The 18,478-nt window shown below is 32.3% G+C and overlaps 1 protein-coding gene across 1 annotated transcript; it reads right to left on the bottom strand.

Moving 5' to 3' along the window:
• Nucleotides 1-1,900: 1,900 nt before the first annotated feature.
• Nucleotides 1,901-18,224, bottom strand: LOC106050304 (exocyst complex component 8-like). Its single transcript, XM_013205260.2, has 16 exons — nucleotides 18,042-18,224; nucleotides 13,097-13,246; nucleotides 12,423-12,518; nucleotides 12,140-12,243; nucleotides 11,896-12,038; nucleotides 11,236-11,389; nucleotides 10,375-10,516; nucleotides 9,599-9,733; nucleotides 8,907-8,958; nucleotides 7,865-8,009; nucleotides 7,100-7,280; nucleotides 6,720-6,850; nucleotides 6,088-6,207; nucleotides 5,135-5,237; nucleotides 4,077-4,267; nucleotides 1,901-2,942 (listed from the first exon to the last, which is right to left on the bottom strand). The coding sequence occupies exons 1-16, from the start codon at nucleotides 18,094-18,096 to the stop codon at nucleotides 2,796-2,798; spliced, it is 2,049 nt and encodes a 682-aa protein (XP_013060714.2). The 5' UTR covers nucleotides 18,097-18,224; the 3' UTR covers nucleotides 1,901-2,795.
• Nucleotides 18,225-18,478: the final 254 nt, after the last annotated feature.

Below are 18,478 nucleotides of genomic sequence, written 5' to 3' on the forward strand. Positions count from 1 at the left end.
AAATATACTTAAACGAGAAACTTAAGACAATGTCTGAAAAAGGATACCAAAAAAATTCTGGTTTCAAAAACAGATTCCAATTTTATATCGAGCATTTTATGGGTAGGCCTACAGAAGTTGTTGTCTGCTTTCACGTCTTCTGGTTTGGTAAAACCGTACGTGGATGCATGGCAGTCGGCCTAATGATCCTCATCTCAAATAAAAGTACCGACTACAAATTTGTGCTCGTTGAGTTCTGCGGTTGCTATAATTACAAATATTGTGCCGACATACATACATTCATAAATTCACATCAACTTCAACCACGTCTTTATTTATTATTTTTGAAATTGTATTTTAAACACAAGTTATAGCTAGGTCCCCTAATCTCAATAAACATTCCTTCAATAAAATGTTGTTGTTTTGTTTGTACACTTGTAGCATATGTAGGCCTACGCTTAATATGCGTTGATGTAGTTTTTTCTCTTAGGGGTCCGTGGCCAAGTTTATAGAGTATAGGCCTTGGCCTATACAAATGGGTCCCTGACTCAAACGGTAATTAGGTAATTAGGCTTTATACATCCTAGCACGAACCTTACGCATGGCGGTTGGCAGAGGCCGTCGAACGTCGGTCTGTAGTGCATACCCGGGAAACCAGCCTAGATGTCCAGCAAAAGTCCTCCTTTTTGGGGTCGCGTCATACATCGGGCGACATTGCCCTAAATGTAAAAAATGCCCGGATTTTTTTTTTTTTTGATAATAATTGGATGTTAGGCCTACTCATCAATCGAGTTCATGGCTGCCAGGTCGTGCGGTATCCGCGCTGGTCTGTCATCTTGACGGTCCCAGGTTCATACCCCGCCCACTGTCGTATTGCGAGAGGTTTGGACTAGGAATTAGATTATCTTTATCTCTGAAGGAGCATCTGTAAAACATGCAAAGATGATTCTAAAAACTTTCCTTCATAATTGCAGGAACTCACTCCCAGACTGCAGAAAGATGACTCAGTTTTGGACAATCTCGTTCTCTTGTGTTTTCAAGGCTGTTCAAAAGAAACACAATGTTACTCAAAATACAACAAGATCTCTAATTGTTGATTGCATTGCGAGACATAATAGGTCTCAGGGTCCAGCGAAAGACATTTTTCACACCAAGTACAATCTGAACAAAAAAAATGTTTTGTATGAGTTGCACAAGCAGCTTATGTTTGTACTTACTACTGGAAAAGATGTCTAAGAAATACGATACTAAATATAAGTTTGACAGACTTTGTTTCATCAAATACGCATACAACGTAATCCACATTTTTAAAGTCGACTATCTTGCTTTAAAAAAAAAACGAGTTTATATCAAGTCAGTCCGTCTTCTGGTCAAAACCTTTAAAGTTATTTCTCCCACTTGTCATATGCACCTCTCCGTGGTTCTTCTTTGGATCTCAAGTTGAAGTGCATTAATATATAATGTCCAAGCTACCCAAATACATACTAACAGATAGTAGATAACAGGAGATCACGAGAACTACTTAATTATGTATAAACGAAAATTTAACATGACCACACTGTTGATGGGAATATGAACAAGTGAATGCTTATAAATCACTTCCTTATTTGTGGCAGAAAGTTTTTTTTTTGATTTTCATAAATGGACAGCTGTGGAATGACAGAATATGGAAATGAGAAGAATGAGAGAGGAGCAAAGAAAACAAGAAAAACAGAGAGGAAACAAAAATTAAAGTGGCTCTAAGATAGACTATTTCAGTTGACATAATTGTTGTAGTGAACATGATGACAAGTGACATTGCATTGGTGGCTAGTCTTCAAAATTGTTCACCTCAGTCTGCATAATAACCTGTTCTATTTAAAAAAAAAAAAAAATTTCTTTAAGGTATGAGTGACAAAAATAGTTAAATCTATTCAAGCAATCAACTGATACAAGTTTATTTCTTTCTCAATTTTATTGCACATAAAAAAAAACAAAACATTATCACAATAATATTTTTTAAGTAAAACTAAATGAATCCTACAAGTCAACAACAGGCCTATAATATTTTCAAAGCTTATGGCAATTTTGTGTGCGCTAATAATGAACTTCTTAGTGATGCAATGTGTCAAATGTGAAGGACATGCGAGAAATGAAGAAGAAAGTGAAGGGAGACAAAAAAAAGGAATTCAGCGAGACAACTTAAAAGATGGATCAATGTCTCTCTAGGACTTGTAACTTTTTAAAGATTCTTTTCGGAGGGGAAAGCAAGGCATGAGCTCAGTCACACTGACAACAATATTGTGACTATGGAAATAGAAGAGCACTAAAAGAGCTCTGCTAGTGCCCCTTCATCTTGGGGGTAATGTAGGTCAATATTGATCACATGCTGCTAAGGTTTGTCATACTGATAGTTTGCCCACATGAGCTATGAGCACAAGGGAATATGGTGCTGAGTGGTAAGGTGCCAGAATGCCAAGCCAAATGCATACAAATTTAAATCATGCTCTGGAATCTTAACTTGAGATGCAATTTAGACATAGAAAATAGGAAGTGTAGCCATCAATGGTTAACCATTAAAAAACAAAATGGGCTAGTCAACACAGTAAGAGCCTTGACATGCAACAAACTAGAGAAAGCAAAATATTTCCAGTATATAAAATAATGATCATGTTATACAAGGTATTGTATACAAAGATACAAGGAGCTTAATACTGACTTAAGCCAGCTGAAGCACTGTCAAAATGTATTTTTATTCTGACAGCAATGATCACACTGAAACAAGATTATCACCAACTAGCCAACAAGACTGTATCACATTATGGTCAAGGGGTTCTTTATTTGCTGGCCTTCAGCTTGCGGTAGTGGCTGCTCAAGTGTTGCAGCTTCACAGGGAAAGGAACATTGTACTTTGTGTACAGGGTTTTGATTTTGTCCATGACAACCTCCAAAAGGAACTGAGCATTCTTAAGTATCAACACATGCTGAAAGTAAACATTTGGTAAACAACATGAGAAAAAAATCTTATACCTCACTTTCAGATGTAAATTGTTAACAATTAAATATAACATTATAACATATCTTTGTAAAGAAAAAACAAAACAATGACAAACAAAAAAAAAAACAGCACAGAGAGAATGGAGATATTAGGGACAACTATTCTGTAAACAAGACATGTTGTACTTAAGAAAATATTTTGTACAATAAATCAAATTATCTTTAAACAATTTTACTAGGCTTCCAATGAAAAAAACAACAACTGAACCCCCAATTAATTTCAATTCAGAATAATTAGTAATAAAAAACTTCTCTCAAAAGCTTAATACAATGTTCACACTAATAAGGAAGAAAAAGAATTTAAACACAGAACATAGCTTTTCAATAATTCTTATCTTATAGATTACAGAAGTTACTTTTCAAAAAGATGATAATTTTGTCATACGCATTTCATATGTCAATCTAGTCATGCATGTGAATCAGTAACAAAATTAGTCAGGTCAAGACAATATCCAGCAACCAATCCCACATCCTGCTTGGTTGTGTGATATGCCCTTAGACTGTTGTCATGCTGATCTCAAGTTCCAACCCTGCCTGCCATCATCTCCATTTTCGTGAAGATTTGAGGCAGGAATAACTAATCTTCATTTCTGAAGGAAAGTCCCAAACTCAAGAAATATTTCTTTTAATTTTATTTTCTTTAAAAACTACACTTTTTTATTAGATTTATTTAAGAAATTTAGGAAATAAAATAACATGTTAAATTGAAATGGTGACCCTGGAAACTAAAAGATAAATCACCAATAAACACTTTTGACAACACTCCAAAGGCTAGAGAAATTCAAAGAAAACTTAGATAAAAAATAGCAGCTAAACTTCTGTGCTAAATCAAGATGAAAATATGGAAAGTGTTTGTTTGTTTTACATGTCTGAGATGTTCTTTCAGAAATAAAGATAATTACATCCTAGATGTGCAGAATGGTGGTGTGCAGGGTTGGAATCAGGTATCAAAGAAATGACAGTCCAGAGCACAAACCACTTGACCAGGCAGCCATACTAGGGTATTGGTTTAAAGCTAGTCCATAATTAGAATACATTTCTAAAATTCTATTTGGGGTTACCTCTTTTTTCAATTGTTCTGATTGCAAGGAATGCTCAATATGAGTTATCTGTGCCTTGAACACAGTGGTTATAACATCAGCACTGCTGTCCTCCTGTTCACTAGAGTGTAGTTTTAGAAGGTCCTCGGCAAAGGTGACAATGACTTTAGAAAACTGGATGGAGTTCATGGTGATGGCAATGAAACATTTGTCTGTCAAGAAAAACATGATAAGAATATATCTCTAGGCAGAGTTGCATGAGACCTGTTTAAAAAATTATGAATGTTGGCAAATCAAAGTTATATTTAGAGATGGAGGTTAGCTTCTGCACCTTTGATTAAGTAAGTACAAAGTGTCAAAAAAGTAATATAGTGCTGTAAATTTATAGTCAGTAACTCAATGGAGAGGATCAAGATTTGTATCTCCAGTAAAGATGAGATGATGAAACAAACACATACACAAGAGTCTTTGAGTCTTGGACTGGAACTCTGTGGTTACATCTATCTGCAGATTCACTGCATCTCCGTCTTAACAATAACTACCAGACAACTTCTCGGGATGATTGTCACTCATTGCCAAACAGTAGCTTCTTAGTGCATACAAAAGTCATCAGTGGTGACAACTTTATAACAGAACAGCGACTCTTCAGGATAAAAGGAATCTCTTTTTCCTTTTTCCATTCAGCAGAACCTGTTTTTCTCTTTTACACTTGGAAAGAAACTGCTATTACTCGCACTATGTCTGGGTTAGGCTAATTGGTGATGGTTGGCACTCTAGGGGTGCAAGAGTAGAACTACAACAATATAAAGGAGTCAAAGAATCAATATATAGGAGTAAGAGAAGTACTATATAAAGAAGTCAAGTAAAATGTTACACAGAGACAATGAACTAATAGAACCGAAATGCTGATGTTTCAGCATTGAATATTGAATTTTATTTTAATTTGGGATTACATGATTTTTTTAAAAATGGTTTCACATTATTGCCTGATGAAAAGTTTGTAAAGTTTATTGAGCAAACATTCTTGTTTTGTGTTCAGCATTTGGAAAACTGTTTAATAAAAAAAAAGTGATAATTACCAAAAATGTATGGAGTTAAATCATATCCGGTGGTGGCTACGTCAGCAATGTACTTATCACAGTCAGCCTGAGTTAAATGGTTCATTGGTCGCCAGACATCATCCTTATAGAAAAAAAAAACAAAGTAAAAAAAAAATTCTCTAACCATGCATTATACTTTCTAGGGATAGCTAAATTCAGGATTATGGCTGATCAAAATAAATAATCAATACTTTCTAGGGATAGCTGAATTCATGATTATGGCTGATCAAAATAAATATAAATTCAATTTGCAGCTGAAATATGAGTTAGCATTTGAAAGGATAAAAAGTACAAAAATTGATTTACATTTTGTTAAATAGATTGCGTTGCGAAATTTTGATTTCCAATAACAATAACATTTGACCATAAACTGATGCAACTTGTGTGCTCAACATTAATTTTGTTTTCTTCTGTAAATTTTGGACAAAATAAAAATGGAACTATAACATTTGGTTTCCTGTTCCTTCATGCCTGTTGCTTTCCAAATGTATTTTTTTTTTCTACAAGGACAAAAGTTCAGATTATATAAGGTAAAAAAAAAAGTAATGTTTCTATCAAGCTATACAATTCTTGGGCCAATAGTTACTAAAGTTTTGACTACACTTACTTTCACCAACAAATACCAGGTCATAAAGAAACTTCTCCATTGAAAAGCTCAGCCTCTGACTGGTTTTGAACTTGTATTGTAACAACCACTTTATTTCCTTTTGAGACTAAACAACCTATGAGGTATTTGTTCAATGACCAATGGCCATCACAGTGACCAACCACATTTGCTTTTCTAAACTAAAATATATTAGCTGTTGGACCCATAAAATTATAAACAAAAACCGAGAATTATTTTGTATAAAACTAAACAATCGTTCAGAATCCAAGTACCAACTCTATGTCAGGATGCATTTATTAAATGTGTGAACTAAAAAGGAACTTACATGTGCTCTGTATTTTATGCCCTCTATAAGTTGATCTTTAGTCTCTTCTATCACATTCTGAATTGAAATATCTAAAAGTGCATCTAGACAGAACTCAATGTCAAGCCCTATTGTGCTGAGCTAGAAAATCAGATAAAAAAAGAACAGCTACAGACAAATATTGTTATTTTTTTAAATGTCCTTACTTTTTAATGAAAAGTAATGTAATTTCTAAAGATTAAAGTATACAAAAAAAGTTAATGAAAAAGAAATACCAATCAAATAGATTAACTGCATTATGGTTTACATTACTTAATTAATTGGTCGCTGTGCTAATTTAACTAAAGAACATGAAAAAAAAAAGATTAAAAAGAACAAATGGCAACTAATCTGAAAAGATAATTTTTTTTTGAAGGAACATCTTTAATTTATACAATAAGATAAAACATTAGTATTTACACCATCATATTCTCAGAATAGAGGACAAGAGGAAGGCCACTGAAATCAGGGATTGGCGCGGTAAAAGCAAAAATCTTCAAGAAGAAGGTCTCCTACTTCACCCAGCCTTACATCTTGCTGCAGGCCACCTGCTTTATTTTTTTATACAACACCTCTATTGTTCAAATGGCAAAGTCAAGTCAAGTAATAGATACCTCCTGACAATGACCTCTGGCCAGAAGCACACAGTCAGCTATTGTACTGAGACTTGCTTTACTTTCAAACACCTGCCGTTTAAAAATGCTAACAAAAGACTGAAGCTCTTGTTTGGCCCAAATGACAAATGCTGTGAACAGAAACAAGACAAACAGTTAGCCTGAAAGATAGACATTTCAAACAGTTCATTTTAAACTTGACTTTGTTCATATCAGTCCTACATTATACTTTATGTATTCATAATTTAGTGGAGAAAAAAAATCATTCTTTTGAACATTTTCATTTATAATAAAAAAAGCTTAAATTAAGTCACTAAACAACCAAACAACCTGGCCAATGAACTAAAAACAATATAAACAGTAAATAAAAGCCTAGTTACCAGAATAGCATCCATAATGTCCAGGGAATGCTTTGATAAATTCTTTGGCAGTGTCAGACAATGAAGAGTAAAAGACTCCACATAAACAACGAATGTACAGAGTTGTAGCCCCTTCAAACTTCAGTTGTCGAATGTTGTATTTGATGATGGCACTACGATTCCTCAAGAACAGCTCACAAGCCTAGAATTTATTTTAAAAGTGTGTCAAATATTGTAAAAATCAAAACTAAATGTATGAATCAAAAATATAATAAATTTTTTTACAATTTAAAAATTAGATTAGAAATACTAAAATCAACATTTAGAAGCCATGAATATGTTAAAAAAGTAACTCAATATTTGGAATAACTAATGTTGCATTCTGCTATTTATTTCATTGCAAAATGGAAGAACCATATAAAAATGATGCTGAAAGACTAATTACTTTTAATATAGTGCAATTAACTTTGATTTTTTTTTTTTTTTTTTTTTACATCAATTCAGGTTAAGTTTATATCATTGTTTCTCAATCTCAGTGAGGGCAAAGTGGTTGAGTGGTAAAGGACTTAGTTTCTCAACAAAGGGGTTTCTGATTCAAATCCTGAATTTTTAAGGAACCACTGAGTCCACCCAACTCTACTGAGTACCTGACAATATTTGAGGAAAAATTATAGGCGGTAGGTTGCTATGTAGGGGACATGACACCGTGGGCCACAGAAACAGAGGACCTTTACCTCAATATGCCCAATTCTAAACAAAAAAAAAGTCCAGATTTGTCTCTTATACCTGTGCAGATTTCCCAAGTCTGATCAGCTGAGTCACAGCCCTCCTGGCAGCTCTAGGACCACCCCTCAGAGACCTCTCAGGGGATACTTGCAGTTCATTCATCAGCCCATCAGTTAACTGTTTAACTCTGTGTTCTATCCTTGCCCTGTAAGAAGAAAAGTTACCAATGAAATCATTATAAGTGTGCTTTCAATATTGTTCACATGGTCTTCAAGTATACAGTTAAAAAGATGGTATGCTGCCAGCAAAAAAAAACAAAACAACTATTTTCCTAACAATAAATGTCAGCTGAGTGGACACAGAAATAACTTTACTGAACTCTAGAATAGGAACAAATTGATTAAAAAAAATAAAAGTATTGAACACAAAATCACAAAGCAGTTTAACAAAGAGGTTGAAAGGTGAAATAGACTAGCAATTATTAATGATGATATGGATTGCTTAAAAAATATTTTTTTTTGCTTAAATTTAACTAGACTTACAAAAATGGAAATTTGTATAAATGTAGGGGTCTTGTATTGAACTAGTCTGTGTCTAAGAAAATGGCACCAATCAATAAAGTTATAAAATATGCCTTTAGAGATAGCACATAAAGTTATAAAATATACCTTAAGAGATTGCACATTCTTTATATAAATCTGAACAATTCTAACTGATCTTCTGTTTTAAGATATAAGTGAGAAGAAAAATACAAATAGTGGTAACTATAATGATAGTAGTTTTAGCATTAAAAAGTCCTATGAATTTTGAAAGCTTCATCTGCTTGATCTATTCTGGATGAAAAAAAAATGTAATGTGAAAGATATAAAACTTCATGAGGAAATTAGAACATTAATATAGTGTAATCATTTCGAACTAGGTGATAAGGAGGACCAGGATACTTGAGGTTTCAAAGCAACTGTGACAGAAATTAACTTACGTCTTCCCAATGTAGTGTCAAACAGTAAACTTTGTTAAGTCTGAGCACACAATTCAATAAGACTTAGAACAATGTTAATTTATCCGAGTACGCGAGGATACAACTTTAAAAATAGAAACTTACTTAAATTCTTTTAAGGCAGGACCTTTAGGACAATCAGTCAGGTAATCATAACCTAAAAGAAAAAAAATAATAAAATAGATGAAGGAATGAGTGAAATTTGATATGCCATTTTTTCCCTACCATTTAGCATTTAACATTTTTTTAAATGCAAGATAAATGAAATTTCATAATATTAAATTATTTTTTTTTTATTTTGTAACATCCAAGATTTTTGTTTATACATTTGTGCTATCAATTTCTTAAATGAAATTTCATAATATTAAATTTTTTTATTTTGTAACGTCCAAGATTTTTGTTTATACATTTGTGCTATCAATTTCTTTAAATTTAATGTAGATCAACAGCTCCTTCAAAATTTCTTTGGGCTATGTACATATCCAGTCTGAATATGACCTTAGGAATGGATAATTGAAACTGATAATAGTGTCAACATCTTGAGTAGAATCCCGTTATACAAAATTGAAGTGATCCTTGACATTATCCTGATGCATTGAAGCTTTTATGTTGTGCAAAAAAAAATTAAATAAATATGATGCTAGAAACTGGTAAGTTTAAGTATTAGTAATAAAAACACAACCTACATACATTGAACTCTTTGTCTGGCAGTTGATAGATCTAGGTTATGTTAACATAGTAAATAGATATGGGCCCCAAGAGATCAAAATTATTTCAATGCTAGGTGCAGATCTCACCTTTTTCTACTAGATCCACAGCTCCTTCAAAATTTCTTTGGGCTATGTACATATCCAGATCTTCAGGCAGCTCCTGCAACCAATCAGCTGACAGATAATCTCTATCCACAGACTCCTCTTTATCATCAGTAAAACCTAAATTATAACATAAACAAATGTTTGGCTTAACAATGGAAATATCAACAAGATAAATATTTTACAAAAAAAAAAAAAAGTTTAAAAATAAAGATAACAAGACACAAATACTAATGAAATAAACATTATACAAAAATTGTTGAGCATCTGAGTCAAATGAAAGAAGATAAAGACAAAAGATATAATCATCTAAATGAGCAAAACTGAGAAGTTATTGTGTTATTGAGAACTTTACTGTGTTAGCAACTTTTGTACAATTCTGAAGAAATGTAGATGAACTTTATGCATGTTTTTAGGACCATAAAAATCCTTAACTCCCCCCCCCCCCAATCCTATTCCTTATCATTATTATAATAGGTTTTTGTAACGATTTTAAAACATAGGCTTGAGTAAATGGATGGGTTAAACATGGGTTAGTTTAAATCTTATTCATCTAGCTGCTTATTAATAAGCTGTACAAAGTTTGTCATGAGTGCCACGGGAATGTAGCAAGCTGTTCTACTCACCGATTATGGATTATTATAACTAGGATAGAAGTTAAGCTATTATATAATCAGCACTCCTTCATAACTAAGTTACTTCAAGTTAATTTGCACTTCTGTATTTATAAAATTTAGTGCAATGGTTCGTGGAGCTCATACTTTTGGACAAATCTGCTTCTCCTGGTGACGCTAAGGCAGCTTGTAACTGTTGCTCGGCTAACCTCATTGCAGCTTCTTTCTTTTGCTTGTCTCTTAAAGCTTTCTTTTTCTTTGTGTCTTCCAGGGCATCAAGCCATTGACGCTGGAATTAATAAACAGAAAAAGAAGTTTTTAGCAATTTAGATATCAACAAAATATATATTATCAAATATACAAAAATACTTTGTTATGGTTGTGTTTTATGACACAAGGGCACTATTCACCATGTTGAGTCGATATAGATTTTCTTTTAAAAGCTAGCCCCTACTTCTTTCTAAAATGAAAAACTTTTGATTACTGTATTTAAAAAAATCCTGATGCATACTATAATAAAAAAAAATCCAGATGCATCTTGAATAACATATTGGTTTCATTTTTGCCACCATTCACACTATTAAAAATAATCTTATATGTAAATTTGCATGATGTTTAAATCACCCCTTTTGAAAGTTCCCTTGATTATTTAAATTTTTCATTCTCCTCTGTGTGAACTTAATTACTGTTCCTTTGTGCTTGACATTTTTTGAGACAAGCACATAATATAAGTAGAAATGTCAAACTTTATGTAGATTAACCATTTCAAGATAAAAATATCAATAGGAAAATGACTATGTTTAATTCATAGTCTCCAAGTCTTAATCTAGTTTACTAATTTATTTTTATTGTAAAATACGTTTCTAACTCTGAGGTATTTCTAGCAATTTTTAAAACATTAAAGATAAAAGTCATAACATACGACAATGTGTAGTGACAAAAGATGCCAACTAAATACAAATCTAAGTTTACACATCTAAGCAATGTCCAGTTTAGATTAAGACTCACCTTGGCCTTTGCAGTATCAGTCTGATACATGTGGGATTCAGGGAAATTCAAGATTTTAAAGCCGTTTTTCACAGGACCAGTGTCTCTCACATTGACAACTGCCAAACCATCCAGCTCATACAAACCTTGGAAGCGATATCTCATTGGCCCTCGTCTGTGTGGGGAAAAAAAAACATCATCACATTACTTAATGTTATAATTCATGTTTAGCACTAACTTTATTTTGGATGTCAGCATAATAATTTCTTAAGTGAGAAATAAAAAAGGCAGCGAAACAAAAAGAGTATACTTTTATCAGATGTTGACAAAAGAATATATACTTTCTTTCTTTTATTTATACAAGCTTTGAGTCAGATAATTTACATAGATAATTGTCATGTGAGTTTTCTGCAAGTTTTATATTTATAAAAAAAAATATATAATTCAGGTTTTCAATTGACTTGTGCCTATTGCAAAGAAGTTAATTACATACATAAACTAAAGTATACAGGAACTGGAAAGAGTAAAAGTAAACCTGTACAAAACATTTTCGGATCAATTTGAGTGTAACATTATTAAGAAATAAATTTATCTAATTAATGCTATTGTACACAAAGTTATGTGGATTGAACATCAACAAAACATTATGTCATATAATATGCTTAACATTATAAATTATACCTGTGTGGTATCCAGGTGGCTATCATCAGACTGTCATTCAAGAGGAAGGCATGAACTCTCTGGATCTGAGCATGGGTCTCTGCGTCAAGCTCCACCAGATCACCATCATGCACTAACTGTCTGCCAGGGGCATCAACTACACTCTAGCATTATGAAAAATTTTTTATTCAGTAAATAAAAATTAAAATAATAATAAAAAGTGATTAAAGCTATAATTAAACAGTTGTACAAAAAATTATAATACCGAGCAACCTTCCACTTTTTCTAACAAAAATGCCAAGTTGCGCCTATTTTCCTCCTCAGGGTTAGTTTTCTCTTCTTCCTCTCCTTTGAGACCTTGTATAATGGCTAAATAAAAAGTTAAATCAAATGAAAAAATCTTTAAATGTAAACTATGTATATAGTTCTTATATTTCTAAATGGTTTGGTGGGGTTTTTAAGACTGAAATATAAGCAAGTTATGCTAGTTAACTTTTTTTTTCTGATTAACTAAAATTTAATAGTTATTAAATCTCTTTTATGATTACCTCTATCACTAACTAGAGAGAGTTCCATCATCTTAGTCATCTCAGACTTCTGATCCGACAACATGTGACTCAACTGGTACATTTCTCCTTCAAGAACTGAATGAAAAAACATCAAACTAAAAAACATACTATGTAAAGAGAAAATGAATTTAAGCACAAATACTTTTAAAGAGGGCGGTGAATGTTTTGCTAAAAAGCAATATTTGATTAAAAAAAAAAAAGATCAGTAAAAATTCAACATATAATCAATTAATTCAAACCAATTATGACTTTTCTGTAAGAAGCAACTTAGCTAAGAAATGTATAAAGATTTTAAGCATAAAAAATCACCCTCTTCTTCATGACTTAAACTTTTTACCATCACAAAGAAGAGACAAAACCAAATAGACACATGAAATCTTTTATTCCTTTGGCAATGAAACTCTTGAGCAAACTGTAACTTCCTGTTGTCAATTTCACATGTAACATTGAAGAGAAACTGTGGTATGAACATATATTTTGTGTGCTATTGTACAAATTGTTTGCTATAATTATGTGTTTTTTTTTGTAATGCATGATTGAAAAAAAAATTTCCTCGCGGATAATAAAGATTATCATTATTATCTTTATTATCAAAGAATGAAAGCAATGAACTAGTCATTATTTTTTATGAAAAAAAAAGAACAAAAACTTACTAGAAATCTCTCTAGCTGTCTCAATGAACTGTGAGTAATTTTTAAAAACATTCTTTTTAAGTGCTTGTGCAGTTTCATCATTCAGCATGTGAATTTTTGATTTCATTTCCAACAAAGCATCTTCTCCATTTGCACTCAGTTTTGCTACAACTGAAATTTAAAAAAAAAAAAAAAAAGTAAAAAAAAAAGGTAAATCTCTTCCTAAGCATATGTAAGCTGCAATAATATTTCAAATGTTATGGCTACCTGTACATCATGTAAAGTCATTATGTAACTGTGTTCTATTTTTTTAAAAAGATACGAGGTTACTTAAAAGAGAAGATGATTACGCCCTATGTGTGTACCTAGGTCAATCTAGTCATGCATGTTAATCAACATGCTGGTATTCCAGCTAAATTACTCAAAGAACTAAGTAATGAGCTAGCACCACTGTTCAAAATCTTTTTTCAGACATCTCTTAACCAGGGCAGAGTGACTAGAAAGAAGCTAACGTAACCCCCCTATTAAAAAAAGGAGAACAATCTGACCCATGAGACTACAGACCAGTATCACTAACCAGCATGACATGTAAAATCCTAGAACACATAATATGTAGCAACATCTTAAACCACTAGACAAACATAATGTCCTTACTCCATGCCAACATGGCTTTAGGAAACATAGATTATGTGAAACACAACTAACAGGACTAATTGATTTTTCAAAACGTTTAGATCAGTGGTGCTCGAAATATGGCCCGTGGGCCACATCCGGCCTGATACGTGGTTTCATCCGGCCCACCGAAATGTGGCACAAAATGTAAAAAATCGACCATCAAAAAAAAAAAAAAAAAAAAAAAGGAAAAAATCTCTTTATCTCATTAGGGCCTTCATTTTTCCCTGATGGATTGGTACCCTTAACATTTGTGTGTCTATGAAATGGGACTCTGAAAGTATAACCTACCAGGAAATTAAAAGGTTCTTTACTTTCTTTGTGGAACATGATAATAAGCCAACATATCTGTGCTATAATGAAAGTGTGGCTGTTTAAAAAAAAAAAATCAACTAAAAACGACATTATGAAACAAATATGGCGACATTCTTATTTTGAGCCGCGAATAAAAGATTGCTAAACTACGCATGGAGATTGGTGGATTTATGAGAATATTTACCAAAATTTACCCCCGTAAATTTTTGGTGAACTAAAAGGTGGTTGACGTAACAGAGGTGCCCCATGGAAACGCTTTTAAGACCAGCTTAGGTGACAACTTGCCTTAGTTGACATAGTAGAGAGCATCTGGTTGCATGCGGCTTCAGAACGAGACAGCTGGAGATCACGCGAAAAGGTCGACGGATACACATTTGAGACCAATAGAAAATCCGCTGCCGAGGACAGACACAGGCGTTGAAAAAGAACATTTTTATCAACCACAGGTGGGCAATGGTTATGCTTGTCCTGGATGTGGCAAAATATGTAGGTCACAGCGGGGGCTGCATAGCCATGGGAAATACTGCATTCCTCAATTATCTTCGGACTCGAAGACAAGCCTTATTATTATTATTATTATTTCCAAAATGAGACGAAAAAGAGTCGGAGGTAAGGCTAGCTACATTGTTGCTCACATTTAAGTAGAAAATCGAAGCCATTTTCAGACGCTTAAAAAATATACTTCAAATAGATAATTAATTTATGTTAAGTCCTAGATCCACTGGTTTCTTATAGGCTTAGTTTCAGAGGAATTTCATTTCGTTTGTGTAAATTTTCGGTCATGTGGCCCGCGACATGAGTGTTGGAAATTAAAATGGCCCCCAGGTCAAGTTAGGTTGGGCATCACTGGTTTCTAAAGATAATAGTAAGCAAATAGATGCTTTCTATTAGATTTTTTCCAAGGCTTTAAACAAAGTTCACCACATAGTTTGCTTAAAAAAATTAATCAGTGGATTAAGGATTTTCTGATAGGGAGATAACAAAATGTAGTAATAATAAATGGCTTTAAATCAACACCAATAACAGTAAACTCAGATGTACCTCAAGGAAGTCTTAGGTCCACTACTATTTTTAATTTGCATAAACGATTTACCAAATTGCATTAATTCAGGAACAAAATTGCATAATATAAAGAACAATGAAAACAACACAAGATACAGAAATTTTACAAAGAGAATTAGATGAACTACAGAAATAGGAATCAAATTGGAGCATGTCTTTCCACCCAGAAAATGTCAGTTATTAAGAGTAACAAAAAAACTAAAAAAATAAATTCCACAGACTAAAAATGCAAAATATCTGGAGAGGTGTTATAATAAATGAAAAACTGTCATATAATCCCCATATTGATGAAACTAAAAAAAATCAAACAAAGCATTAGGGTTTATTAAAAGAAATTTCTATAAATCAAGAACATAAAATTAAAATGCTATTTAACCTTGGTTAGGCCAATAATAGAATATGCATCCTCTGTTTGGGACCCCTCTAATTGTTTTAAAATATTTCTACACATTATCATTAGCTATATAGTCTTTTAAATTTCAAATTGTATTAATTTTCTCAACACACAAGCGATTTCAAACAGATGTAAATAAAAATTGATAATCACAATGATCTAAGGATAATCCCAAACATTCACTCTGACAATGGCTCTAAATCAACACCGATAACAGTAAACTAAGGTGTAGCGCAAGGAAGAGTCTTACGTCCAACACTATTTATTTTTAATTTACATAAATGATTTACCAAATTAATTCAGGAACAAAAGTCAGATTATTTGCAGAGGATTGCATAATATATAGAGCAATAAAAACAACACAAGATACAGAAATTTTACAAAGAGAATTAGATGAATTACACAGAAAAATGTCAGTTACTGGTATTAAATTAACAAAAAAAAAATTTCACTTATCTTATTCATGGTAAACCAGTAACTACAGACTAAAAATGTAAAATACCTAGGGGTTATAATAAATGAAAAACTGTCATAAAATCCACATATTGATGAAAATATCAAAAAATCAAACAAAGCATTATGGTTTATTAAAAGAAATTTCTATAAATCAAATAAGAACATAAAACTAAAATGTAATTTAACCTTGGTTAGGCCAATAATAGAATATGCATCCTCTGTTTGGGGCCCTTCAACTCAAGAAAATATAAAGAAACTGGAACAGACACAAAATAGAGCAGTGAGATTCATAACAAACGAATATTCACAGTTGACTAGAAGACTCATAAGTAAAGTAGCAATTATAAATAAAACACTGAACCATTATTTCCAAATACAAAAAATTATAAAATACTCAGAAAGAAACAAAGATAAAATCACATTCTTCGTTCCATATGCTAGGACAAATTTGTACAAATACTCCTTCTTCCCTAGTGCTATTAGAGCATGGAATGGGTTGGCTGAGCGAGCCAGGAAAACCAATGACTTGGCAGAATTTAAGTCATTGGTTAACATACATGACTAAATGCATGATGCGTAGGTAGTAATCATCTTCTTTTCTGAAGTAACGTCTGTATTATTTAAGATAACTTAATAGGCCATAGTCTAAAGTTGTCGACAATACTTCTTTAAAACCTCTCACATTTCATTAAAAAGGATAATAAATTTCGAAATTCAGCCTGTGTGAAAAAACATCAAAAAAGGGATCTCAAAATTATCTGTCGTTTTTTACTTCCGCACTTCCAGGTATTTTTAACTAGCTATAAAAAAATATATTAGAACCATAGAGTATAGAATGAGTAGCTAGTCGAAAAAAAACGAAAGTGCGGAACTAAAAAATGACCGATAATTTAGAGATTGTGTTTTTCATGTTTTTTTAAACTTAGGCTGTACTTGGAAATTTATTACACTTTTGAATGAAATGTGAGAAGTTTTAAAGTTGTGTTATCGATTACTTTAGACAATGGCCTATTTAATGCTTAATTAAGATTTTTTAAAAAGTGATTTATCATTTTAAATTTATTATCAAAAATACCCCATTTTTGGTTTTTAGCAATACAGGGTCCAGGAAAATGCCTGAACATTCATAGTTTTTTTTCACGCTAGATATCATGCCTGGCTATAATTCTACCAAGTTTTATCGCGATATCTTCAGCGCATCATATCAAAAAGTTGAAAAACGGTTAGCATTGTTGGCTATGGGATTTACAGTTTTTGATAAAGAAATTTTGTCATAGAAGTAAAACCACTTAAGGCCATGTCCATACCCCTCTGACATTTCTTGTAGCTCTAGACCCGATAATTTGTTTATTTTATCAATATTTACAGCAAGTGAAGTTCATAAATCTAAATGAAATCAGATTTGTGAGCTAGAAATTTACTACTAATACTAGATCCACTATTAAATTTCTATTTTAATAAGTAGATCTATCCGAATTTATTCTATCAAACTAAATTCCAAATTTTTAACTGTTGATCAGGGGGGGGGGGGGGGAAGGTCTTTTCCGTCTTAGCCAGCGAGACACTCTCATCTTACTTGTTCCATGTCAACCAATGTTAAGTCAAAACGCCACAAAAAAACAACAACAAACTTTCTAACTGTTAAACATACAATCATAATTGATACACCATTGGAAAGTTCTTTTAAAGTATTTTAATGATGTACTAACGAAAAATGTTTTTTTCAAAGATAATTTTTTTTATTTCACCTCCCTAGAATGAGGCAAGAAAACCTAAAATTTTTAAAAATTTTAGTAAAAACCTTCACTTGCTTGCCATTTCTAATAATTTATTGTATCAATTGTATGTATTATTAGGCTTTTTACTTAAATTTGCCTTCTCACGTTTCTTTAGCAGTAGATTTATTAGACCAGGAGATGGGCGCTGGAGAATTGTTTAATAATAAAGTCAAAGAAAAGAAAATATACGAAAAGGGGGCGGTGGGTCGAAATTATAATTTAATAAGCCGGTTTTGACAGTTTTGAAGACCACTGCCCTCTCAGCTAGGTCTAAACGTCTATTGCTTACATTGTTCAGATTCATACGTAGGTTTAGAGAGTATTCTGGCTAGCCCGTCTGTCATTTTTAAAGATTTTATGTAATCTTAAGATCTTTAGAAAGCAACTATTGACACAGACATAAGTTTAAAATCCAAACATTATTTATCAAGATGTGGACCTAAAAAATTAAATGTCAACAATTATTGCCGGAAGTTATGCCAGATTGTTTTTATAACATTAAAAGGCTAAAGCCAAATACTTTATTAGCTTATTAGCTCTTAAAAACAACATAGATCTAGTTTTATATATTTTTCTACTTATGAAAAATGTTTAAAACAATTAAAGTAACATTATCAAAGGCTAAAAAGGCTCTTCAATAAAAATATTTTAAATAAATGCAAAGCCGAGTTGCTATCTATTTATAGATATAGTTTAGTCAGTTTAACTGTATTGTACAGTACGACA

The sequence above is a fragment of the Biomphalaria glabrata genome, chromosome 13 (assembly GCF_947242115.1).
Source record: "Biomphalaria glabrata chromosome 13, xgBioGlab47.1, whole genome shotgun sequence".
Taxonomy (NCBI): domain Eukaryota; kingdom Metazoa; phylum Mollusca; class Gastropoda; family Planorbidae; genus Biomphalaria; species Biomphalaria glabrata.